The sequence below is a fragment of the Rhipicephalus microplus genome, chromosome 6, assembly GCF_043290135.1.
Source record: "Rhipicephalus microplus isolate Deutch F79 chromosome 6, USDA_Rmic, whole genome shotgun sequence".
NCBI lineage: Eukaryota > Metazoa > Arthropoda > Arachnida > Ixodida > Ixodidae > Rhipicephalus > Rhipicephalus microplus.
The window spans coordinates 172771906-172784007 of NC_134705.1; the positions used below are offsets into that span (position 1 = coordinate 172771906).

Here is a 12102-nt window from a genome sequence, read left to right on the forward strand (position 1 = left end):
TTCATTTGAACTCGAACGGGGAGCGTAAAATTGGTCGAATTATGCGGAGTTTGAATCGGCAGGTGGCCACTACAATGAACAGACATCACGTGACACCGAGCAGGCAAATCCCGGCTGTGGCGGCTGCATTTCCCATGGAGGTGGAAATGTTGTAGGCCCGTGTACTCAGATTTCGGTGCACGTTAAAGAACCCCAGGTGGTCGAAATTTCCGGAGCCCTCCACTACGGCATCTCTCATAATCAGAGAGTGGTTTTAGGACGTTAAACCCCACAAATCAATCACCGAGCGGGCACGCCTAAAGAAGCCGCGTCTGCGCTCGTTATTGAGAACGGACTGTTGCATGCTTGTGACAAGCCATTTTGTGGATTAAATTCATAGAGACCTAACTGTGAACATAATTAATTTATCTGTGAACATAATTAATTTATCAGTCAGTGATGCGCCAAATACAAACACTGAAATATGCATTCATGAGAGCGGTAAGCCTTGTTGCCAAAATATACGATGCTATTTATGCTCTAAAACGCGTTCATTTTCATAGCATAGCTAATGCAATCAAAATTATAAGTAATCAGTAATTAGCATTTACTTGCATTTAATTTTGTCACAACTCCATGAGCATCGCTTGCAGCTTGCCCAAGACATCAGCGCAGTGCCCGAATTCTCATCTACTCAGATATGGTGCTGTTCCTTTTCTTTGCATTTCTGGTATGTTTGGTTTGATTGATATGTAGGATTAAACGTCCCGAAACCACCATATGATTATGAGAGACGCCGTAGTGGAGGGCTCCGGAAATTTCGACCACCTTGGGTTCTTTAACATGCACCCAAATGTGAGTACACAGGCCTACAGCATTTTCGCATCCATCGAAAATGCAGCCGCCGCAGCCAGAATTCGATCCCGCAACCTGCGGGTCAGCAGCCGAGTGAGTACCTTAGCCACTAGACCACTGCAGCAGGGTTGTAAGTTTGGTTTGCTTTGGTTTTCCAACACATTGTGATCCCTTAGGGCAGACTTCTGCGAAAATCGATGAAAGGCAGGAGGCTCCCAGTTCGAATTAACCATAGTGGATACAGACACATTCAAATTATCAGGAGTTTTCACCCATATAAATATGCAGGGCCGGGGAATTAGCTTGAATTTACAATAACTTTGAAGCAACAGTGTTCAAATTAACAAGCATTTGCTGTAGTGCTACTAAAATAATGCTGTGTCCTTGCGTCTTCTTTTACGTCTTTGTGCTTCTTCACAATAAAGCTTGCGAAATTCAAGTTATTTGATCAGTCAACAAAAGGTGCACCTTGGTGGAGGCCTTGCGACCCTTGGCCAGCTCGAGTGCATGGCGCCGCTCCATCTCCTTGGCTATGGCCAGGCGCTCCACCTCATAGCTCATGACGACCTCCTCCAGCTCCTGCCGGTGCAGCCGATTCAGGATGGCCTGAAAGCACTCCAGCTCCGGCAGCCTGAAGAGGCTCCACTGCGGACATGAAATGTAAAAGAGCTTCTTTTTCTGGATCTATCATTTTGTAAAGGACGATGCTTGAGGTACAGCCGAGGCAAAGAAAAAAAGTGTCAGGCCCGTGCGGGAAACGCAGCACAGTTGCAGCGAAAGCTGAAAAAGCGGCATTTCCAGCAACCGTTGTAAGCAGTCTTGGGGCTACTAATGCAAGTACGCTTGCAAGACGCCCACTATGCCGTAGACACAATGTTTGTCAATTTGGGACGCACCACTATGCCATTATTAATGATTCTGCAGAGCAGTGATGTACCCGCTATGCATTCGCAAGACAATATAGGCACTTTGTTGATTTGGTGGCTGGTGACGAAGAATTTTGGCTGAGCCTTTTATAATGGTTCCGGAACATTTGCCACACAATTTGTACTGTGCGACGCCTGGTTACTGCGTGAAACTCCATTGCCTGTCCAGTCCTCCCCCCCACCATTATTTTGAGAAGTAGCGGTTATAGACACCGGCAGCAAACAACTACAATGCCGAAAACTGCCCTTGGTCTGATCTTTTAACAGCTTTCACTGCAAAACAACAAAGAAGTGCCACGAGGCCTTTAATATAAGGTGTGAAATCCCTACACTGTAAAGCAAGTTATGCACTCTAAAGTATACTACTGCAAAAGTAACAATGATCACCATCTATCTTGCAAGCTTGTCCTTGATTTATATGGTTTATACAATTTCCCAACAACACTTTTTCGGCATGGTCAGGAAACGCTGTCGATCGGTAGTCGAGGCTCCTGAGAACACGTGAGCCAAACAACAGAGTGCGAAATGTGGCCTAAAGTTTACAATTAATTTTCAAAGACAGCCAGGAATTGTCCCCTTTTCTTCCTACATATGATGCTGTATACCTAATTGTCATATGCCCAAATTCAGAGCCATTAGCCGACTGAGAATCGTGAGCTGCATAGTTACTGTGGTCGCCACAAGAGGACGTCATGCACTCATTAGCGTGCTCGGGATCACACTAACAATAATATGCGCATGCGAAGAGAAAAAAGAAAAAAATTTGCGGCTGTCGAGCTGTGAGGCTATATTTTTTTTAACAACGCTATTCAATGGCGACTTGGAAAAGTGTTACAGGACTCCTTTAATGCTAACTGCCCAGTCATGAATTGCATGCGCGCTATCAAAAGAAGAAAAAAGTTCCCAAAAGAATAGAGGCTTGAGACAACCCCTGTTCAAGAACTTTTTTTCGCCTCTTCATGAGTACTGCCAGAGTGACAAAACGCCCTTCATAGTAAAGTTAGTAACTGCACAGTTTTTCAAGAAATGAAGAGAAAGCAGGTCAGACGACAATTATCATAGCATGAAAAGAGGACACTGCAAATGGTGCAACTTATTTTAAAAAGTGTTTGAGGTGAATTGCATGGAGCTATCTCCTTTATCTACTATATTGAACAAAAACTCTACAGCTGTCTTCACATTATAGGTTTATTCTCGTTGCCAACATAGTGACCACTTTAATGCATACACCATTCTGCTTACCTAAGGGTGATCGTTTTTCATCACATTGTCACTGCTGTCTACTTCACGGCTGACATGAGACCCGCCTGCTTCATTAGAAATTTTTTAAATGACAGTTTTCTTTACTGCAAGAGCAATGTCAGAATAATCACACTGTGCCTGTGACGTGAACTGTGTTGCAGACTCTGCAATGCACACAGTAACCAGAAACTACCATGGAAACACTTGCAGCGCCTTGTCTCTCTCATCTTGCCTGTTGCTTTGCGCTACCTTCATACCCCATCGTGGAACTTTATCAACTAGCCCAATCTTCTACTTCGCTACTGTAGAATGTGCAATGTTGCGTGTACAGTACTCACGGATTGAAACCCCTTAATTCAGAGCTATGTAAAGCATACAGCATTTCAATTTCCATTATTTTTAGTTTAGATCATATCAACAAAACTTTGATTTAAACATGTAGATCAGAGCCAACATTATCTTCAGAGGCCAGATTCTTCATGACATGATTGTCTCAGGCGATGTTGTGTATCGAGTATCATACTAGAAAATTGCAAGTAGCATTTCGAATCTGCGAGAACTGTACTGTCGACTTTTGTCCAGTGACGACCGTGCTCAACAACACTGGTCTGCAACTCAGGCGCACAACAGACGACAACTTCTTGTTTCGTACCAACAGTTTCAGTCCAGCAATCGAACGTGAAAATTGGCCGTAGAAAGCCACTCACATTAAAGACAAGTATACACAAACAAGCATGTAGTGTGTTCGCACCTTCAGCTTGTGGTCAGACTCCTGAGGTGCCCTTGAGTAGATGTAGAGCCACTTCGGGATCTCTGTCAAAAAAACGACGCAAATGGCATGAGCGTCAAAAATCAGCACAGGAATCTTCCATTCTCGCTTTTTTCTCAAAGGATGAGGACTAATGATGATGAACAACCTTCTCTAAACCCTACTGTGCCAAAGTTGAGAGTTCATATAACCTCGTAGCAAAACCTAAGGGTAGTTTAGACAAGCTATCGCTTTGCAAGTGGGTTGTTATTATTACCAGTTGGTACATTTACGATGCAAAAAAGACTGGCTAGATGTTGAAAGGCAATGTTTTTATTTGTGTCTGCAAGTTTGCTATCTATCCTCGACTTTCCCATTCAACTCGTGTTGAGCAAACACACTTTGCTTTTGTCACTTGTGAACATGAAACGACGTGGAATCAATTATGGTACAATTGCTGTATATGGATATCACTTGAAAGAGAAAACATTCTTGCGTTTCGTTGGTTTCGCACGCAAGAAAAAAACTTTGTTTTGTGCGAACCAGTTTTCAAGTCTCTGCAACTGAGAAGAGAGCTCCAAGGGATATTTTGAAACACCATGTCACACTGTATATCCATTATGTATACTGAATGTAGTCAGTTCACTCTTCAATTGATCGAAACTCTTTAAATTGATCAAAAACATTATAGTATTCAAGATCGTTTCAATGCAAATTCAAATCATTGAAAATTTCAAAGCATTTGAAATGAACGAAGAGGTGTATATTCGTCTACATGTAACCTCCTTGCAAAGGTCTTTTAACTGCAGTGGTGGAATACTACACCATGAGTACACCGATCCAGGGGAAATCTGCACTGCCATAAAGCCCACTTTAAGGTTCAGTGAAAATATTTTTCTCACATCGATCATTTCTCAGGGGTAAAGCTTGGTATACTGGCTTATTCATCCTAAGTAAACTTTAAAAGGCAACATATTTTACAGGTTATCAATTGATTGATATGTGTTGTTTAACATCCCAAAACCACAATATGATTATGAGAGACGCCGTAGTGGAGGGCTCCGGAAATTTCGACCACCTGGGGTTCTTTAATGTGCGCCCAAATCTGAGCACACGGGCCTACAACATTTCCGCCTCCGTCGCAAATGCAGCCGCCGCAGCCACGATTCGACCTTGCAACCTGCGGGTCAGCAGCCGAGTACCTTAGCCATTAGACCACCGCGGCAGGGCACTTTGCAGGTTATCACTAATGTTCTTACGAAAGTCAAATCCTGCTACTATTCAAAGATTCTTCTACTTCTTTAAAACTGACAAGAATGACATTTGCACATGCCTTGTTTATATAGATATATACATATACGTATAAGAGAAAGAAGTGTATACTTAAGGGCTCATTTTTCGTGTTTTGAAACAACATTAATGATATCTAACAGGCAATAATGCCAAGGAAAGTATAGGGGAAGTTATTAGACCGAATTCTAATGTAAATGTGAAGAAAGAAAAGTTGGTGAAAAGATAACTTGCCGTGGGCAGGAACCGAACCTGCGACCTTCGAATACCTGCGTTATTCGAAGGTCGCAGGCTGCGTTCCTGCCCACGGTCCTTATTCATTAAGAGGGTCTCATACTGGCAGACTTGGTGCATTATGTTGTATATGAAGGACTATTGGTCAGCTGCCAACTGGTAATAAGTTCACATGCTACGTGACGCCACACGGGCCCATAAAGTGTGAGCCACACTCGCCATCATGGCTACTGGTGGCGCTGACTGTCATTTCCACGTTTAAATTCACATATATACCAAATAAAGTGGCTGGGGGGATAGCTGCCGTGGTAGCTCAGTGCTAGAGCATCGAACGTGTTATTCGAAAGTCGCAGGTTCGATTCCTGCCCTTGGCACGTTATCTTTTCACCAACTTTTCTTTCTTCATATTTACATTGCAATTCGGTTTGATAATTTCCCCTATACTTTCCTTGGCATCTTTGCCTGTTAGATCTCATTAATATTGTGTCAAAACACGGAAACACGAGTGCTTAAGTATACACTTCTTTCCCTTATATATATATATATATATATATATATATATATATATATATATATATATATATATATATATATATATAGTGGTGCCGGTCAGTTGGGTCATGAGAAATATGGTAATTTTTCTTTATATTATGTAACTTATATATTTCAAATTTGATTCGAGGCAATTTGAAACAAAACAAATCACTATTAACTTCGAATTCACTTCGAACCTAAATTTTACCACGGTCACAAATGAATTTTTCGGTCTCCAAAATTTAAAACTTGTTGAATATTTCGGACTTCATAAATTCACCGCCAAGGTTTTCCCAATGCTAATGCATCTTCGCAACTAATATTTCAGACAAATTTATACCCTAAAGTTCGATTTTCTAGACTAAATCACTCGTTTTCAGCCAAGCGATCAGATTTTGAAAACCACCATGTTGAATTCTTCGTTGACTTCGGTAAAGTTTGGCTTCCAGTGGCTAGTTGTCTTGCCTATAAAACTGGAAACACACACAATTTTCCAGATTCAGGGGGAGTGCCCGATCTTCCTTGGCTGGCAACAAAACTGCCCGACATTTTTTCGGTCAGCCTTATCATTATCATTGATAAGCCGGCAGGCTAATCAAAAGTAGTATACCATAATGGCATACACACTCAAACCTCATTATAACAAAGTCACACCTGCCACAAAAATATTTCGTTATAAAAACATATTTAGAGCACCGTATCTAGGTCAGAGCTACTCTTTATTCACCCTATTTACTCGATTCTACCGCGTACTCGATTCTACCGCGCCCTCGATTGTAATGCGCACCCGGTTTCGACGACGAAAAAAAAAAGACATCGATTGCAACGCGCACCTATTTTTCTCGTTGGCCCACACGATCACACCACTCGGGAAAAAGACTCCTTTCGGGAGCGTCTTCCGCTTAAATATGAGGTACGGGGGAAGCTTGTGCCTATCTGACGTGCAACAGAGCATTGCCGTCACTCTAGTTTTACCGTGGCCTAATTCCAGCACGCGAACTTGCTTCGCCCCCTTCTTCTCGATGGTTGTGGTGCCAGGCATGTAAAAGTAAAGAGGCGTCTGATCGGCATTCCCGATTTGCCCAAGCAGGGAGCCATTGTTGTGCCGCAAGTTTAGGACGAACCTCTGAAAACTGAAGCTTTTCTTCGTACTCCTCCGGCAACTTTTGGCATATGCCCGTTCGCCTTCAGAAGGAAAAGCCTTTCCTCTTCATAAAGTTAGTTAGCCAGCACCTGCTCGCTTTAAACTGGCCCCCCATGAGCCCTTTTTCTAAGGCTAACTGCATAGCCTGCACTTGGAGCAGTTCTGTCGTCACGGGCCTCTGTGCTGCTCACTGCTCAATCACATACTCGCCGAGCAGCTCTTCAATTTGCGAAAACCAACCCTGCTGTTGTCCGCTGAAGCCTTTGCGTGAATCTTTGCTGTCGACAATATTCTGCTTTTGTTTCCGCCAGTCCCGCACGCGCGTTTCGGGAACTCCGAACGACCGCGATGCAGCCCGATTTACATCCGTTTCGGCATACGCGATGACTTTTCTTTTAATAGCGGCATCATGGTGCACTCATCGAGTTTTTGGAGTCGACCCTTCCATGCCGTCAATGCTAATGCACCAAGATGACGAACTCCTCAGCACACGTACGAAGTGCCGCACATGGGAAACACATAGGCAGAAATGGCCGACGCGCCATGCCAACACACGTAGGGGGCGGCCATTTTGGAATGCCGATGGCAATAGAATGACCGTATTCATTTTTTTTCGTACTCGATTCTAACGCGCATGCGATTTATGAACTCGCTTAACCGGAAAAAAGGTGCGCGTTAGAGTCGAGTAATTTTGGTACTTCGTTATATCTGGGTTCATTATATCGAGGTTTGAGCACTGTTATTGCAACAGAATCAAGTAATAAATTTTGGCTGCAACTCACCTTCAGTGAGGTAAGGGTTTGCTGGCACCAGCACGCTGTGCTGATGAAAGTTAGTGTGCCGGGGAGGTGGCAGGTGGCTCATGGGAGGCGAGCTGCCGCTCTGTCCGTACTGGGTGGCGCACGGGTGCTCGTACTGTGCTTGTTTGGTGATGTGGCTAAAACGGTGGAGAGGAGAGAGAGTTTTCACGAAGATAAGCACTGAAGTGGTAAGAAAAAACATGGAATGACACTCCGTGGCCTTTCATCCCACAACGTGTCAATTACGAGTGACTTGAATAGTGTGTACAAGTGAAGCGCAACAGTACCCACTGATTTAAATCTGAAAATTTAGGGATAAATAATGCACAAACTTTCCCTTCCAGATTTTTCAGTTCGTGTCATATTGGAATAATTTGGACTCTGACCCTTGCATCAAAGCTAACATTAGCTTTAGTGCTTGGATTTGTAGCGAGATGTGGTTACGCAGGGCAATCACTCATAGCAGTCGTTATACTGAAAAAAAGCTGATGTCACATTTGTATTGTAACGGTAGTATTTATACACTCAAGCCTCATTATAAAAAAGCTACATCGTGCAAAAAAAAACTAGTTTGTTATATCCAAAATTTTGCTATAAAGGTATATCCTAGCACTGTATATCTTGCAAGGCTTTCAGTCATTTACTTTGTTATAACCAATATTTCGTTCTATTTGGATTCATCATATTTAGATTTGAATGTACACAGAGTAGACACACGTTAAGCGAAACCTAAAAGAACAAGGAAAATGCATTCCGCTTGACAGGTTATTCTGTTTACTGAGAGATAAATTTGGAGTCGTGATTAAAGTATGGAATGAATCGTGCTAGAGGCAGTTGTTCCATTTAAGCGGCAACCTGTGTACTGAGAGTCTAATGTAGGTCAATAATATGACAACAAGAACAGTACAAACGTAACCCTCACTTGACATAGTAGACACCGTGGTCAGGAGAATCTACGCGCTCCCAGCCAGTGGGCAGCCCTTCCTTCTCGTACGGGTGGCTCCAATGGGTGGTCTTGGTGTTGTGGTCAATGTAGTAGCGCCGGCCACGCATCGTGTAGTCCACGGTCCAGCCCGGCGGCAGGGGAAGCTCCTCCGCATTCTTGGCGGCCAGACGCGGCTGCGAGCCTCCGCCGCTGTTTTGAAATCTGCGTGCAGCAACCCCGGAGCCTGTCAAGACTGCCATCGCCGATTAACCAATAATGTAACAATAATTGTAGTCTTATGTCCCAAAAGCACAACGTGTTCAAGAGGGGCGTCACAGACGAGGGCTCTGGGAATTCAGACCACTTGGAAAACTTGATGGGCACCTTCATCAAAGAATACAAACCTCGAGCATTTCACCTCCATTGAAATGTGTCCAACACAGTTGGGATTTGGCGCTGTGATCTTCGGGTGAGCAGTTGAAGCCCATAACTACTGGACCACCCCAGCAGATTATCTGACAAAATGATCAGCTAGAAACTCAAGAGTTACACAAGAATGCCCAAGTGACGAGACGACTAAACGAAAAGCGCTGGATTGACGTTGCAGCTGCAGCTGAACCCGAATCCCAACTTCACTTCCTCTTTCGCGAGAAAAGCTACTGCAAATAGCTTGAAAGTACCTGAAGGCCCTTCGCAACTACACAACAGTTCCTGTGCAGGAAAAGAAAGTGAATATATAAATGTACTTTCTATGTGTGACAACAAAAAGTTACAACTAGCTAGTTTTAGTGAAATACTGCTCACTGCATACGAGAAGTCAATTATAGTAAACACAAACTGCACTGAAACCTGAGTCAACGAAGAGGCTCCATTTCGGATAGTGTGAATATCCTCCGAGCAGAATTTCGTATTTAGAATTTCATTTATAGTAATACTTGGCAAAATTATGATATGAAACACCTTGTTGTCAAAGCAAAGGCTTCCAGGTGAATTCGACCGACCTGGGGTTTCCCCAGCCATGGACAACCTAGACTGCTCACGGACCCTTTTGTTTCTCGGCCTGCACACTTTTTATATACGCTCTCATTGTTTTCATTCCGGGTTCATTTCGGCGGGGGGTAATCTGTAGCACCACCATCATCGTCATTTATCATCACTGTCATCATTTATCATCCCCCACGCTGCGCCTATCACCCAGTTCATGCCTAGCTCGAGCTGCATGAGCTACAGGACAGGTTTGCACGCCTGGCGTGTCACACGCTAGCAGCCGCCGTCGCTCCGCTTCAGCCCTACGAATAAAGTGGCGAGATTGACCTGGCTCCATCGGCCGCCTTCACGACTTACTCTCACGTCTTTCTCCCTCTTGCTACAGGCTGCTTTGTCTACCAGGGGAATGTCTCTCTCCGTCTTGCTACAGGCTGCTTTGTCGACCAGGGGAATGTACAGCGCACAAATTGGGGGCACCATCTTCAACACTTATTTGCACAAAGTGCGCAAACAACTTCTGATATGGTCTTCTGCAAATAATTTCAGCTTTCGCTGGTAGATTCAGACAGTCACAATCCTCCATTTCGCTCCAGCATTTTGGAGGCCACTCCAAATGCGACCACTGAAATATGCCACATGTGCACAAGCGTTTTTGCACTTTTCCTTCATCAATATGGGGGCCACAACAGCCGAGAGCGAACTGGAAGCCTTGAACTAAACAGCATGGTGCCAAAATTGTTGAGCTCACTACAGCTGGTTCGAGTGTGACTGTATTTCAGTATACCTAGCTGCTATGAAATATTAAATAAAAAATTGTAGTCAGTTTCATGAGGTGAAAACCACCATACAGTGAAGTTGTAGCCCTTTCGTCAGGCACTGCATTGTGCTCAAAATTTCGGAAGAGTTTGCACTGAGGACTTTTGTAGTTATGTTGTTTTTCAGGTTTAGCCAAGTGGATCATGTGCAACGATATGCTCATTCACGGTCGCGCTGAAATACTAAATAGCGTTAAAGTGCAGCCATAGCCCAATTCAACAGCCTACTCACGCAAAAAGTATATCACTATCACAGCTGCACATGAGCAAGAGCAGTGGCATCATTATTATCATTTAGCATCATCATCATTTTGTTTGTTATTTCATTGTGCAGTCCCCTTTAGTCACAACCTGCATGAATACTACTACTACTAGTACTACTACAATGATGGCAGCACAGGCTAGACTACGACAGCTGCATTGTGAAAGACAGACAAGCAGGACTCTAACCTCTGCAAAGATGTGTTGCTACCACCAGCGGACGGCGCGTTCTGCGGAGCGACGCTAAGGAGCTGTGGATGACTGGACGTCGGAGATGCGGTTGTCACCACGGCAGCAGCAGCGGAGGAGGAGACAGCGAGGTGGCCACTCGTGATAGGAAGCGCGGTGGCGGCTGCGCTCGTGATGGCCGTGGGCAGGAGCTGGCTGGAGCTGAAGATGCCTGGCGTGTACGTGACCACCGTGGTCGCCGATATCGACACCGGCGATGGAAGCTGCTGGTGCTGGCTGCTCACGCTGTTGTTGCTGCTCATGGGGCTCGAGCCTCCCGCGTTCACTGCACAGAGTCGGGAAAAAACAAGAAAAGCCATAAACCTTTGGACTTTGGCGACTCAATGATGAGGCCATCATATACATGTCATCATGACGTTTCCACTGCCACTATGAACAAGCCAATTTGGCCCATGTACTTTGGGAATGCGCAAGAAATGAAGATTGGCCACCAGGAAGGACGACAACAACCGAAGGACAAGGCACCTAGCTGAGTGATGGCAAGACCAGGACTAGGCCGCCCAGCAGGCAAGGACCATTGCCGTGGAACTTGGAAGATGTTCCTTGAATGGTGGATTCTAGGCAGCTTAGCTCCGGGCCCAGTAAAAACCTTTGCGCAAATAAAACTTATTCAGTTTGATTCCACTTCACGGCTCCGTTAATGACACGAGCGGCCATTTTGAAAGTTTTGGTACCCGACGCTATCACTTGTCAACTGGTGTGCAACTGGAGCGTGAAGTCACAGCAATGGACAATGCAGCCTGATGACACAATAGCATCAATGTCAGTAAGTGCACCATGCAAAAATGAATTACAAAGAGACAGATGCACAATGGTTCAATGCAACAAAGATTCGCTCAGAATATGAGTTACTTAACCCTATTATTGGAAAGACTGTGTATCATATTGGCTAAAATGAGCCCCGCTTTTCTAATCAAGTACGGATTGGCATTCATATTTGTTCACTAAAGCCACTTTTAACACTTCACAAGAAAAAAAAGCAAGGATGAGGGTGATGGTGATCACGTGACCTCTTCATGGTGAAGGCAGTTAATGGTCTCTATTGCTGAAATATAGTACACTTTTTTATTGTAATCTTTTGTAAACTAAAATGTGCTGATACAGCATAATTTG

At 44.2% G+C, this 12102-nt stretch overlaps 1 protein-coding gene across 1 annotated transcript in view; it reads right to left on the bottom strand.

Moving 5' to 3' along the window:
- sav (scaffold protein salvador) overlaps positions 1–12102 on the bottom strand; it is a 31980-nt gene that overhangs the window by 10164 nt on the left and 9714 nt on the right. The window contains exons 6-10 of the mRNA XM_075867011.1: positions 10930–11254; positions 8675–8899; positions 7735–7889; positions 3754–3815; positions 1303–1479 (exon numbers count right to left, since the gene is read on the bottom strand). Of these exons, the coding sequence (XP_075723126.1) occupies positions 1303–1479; positions 3754–3815; positions 7735–7889; positions 8675–8899; positions 10930–11254 (944 nt within the window). The remainder of the gene's footprint in view (positions 1–1302; positions 1480–3753; positions 3816–7734; positions 7890–8674; positions 8900–10929; positions 11255–12102) is intronic.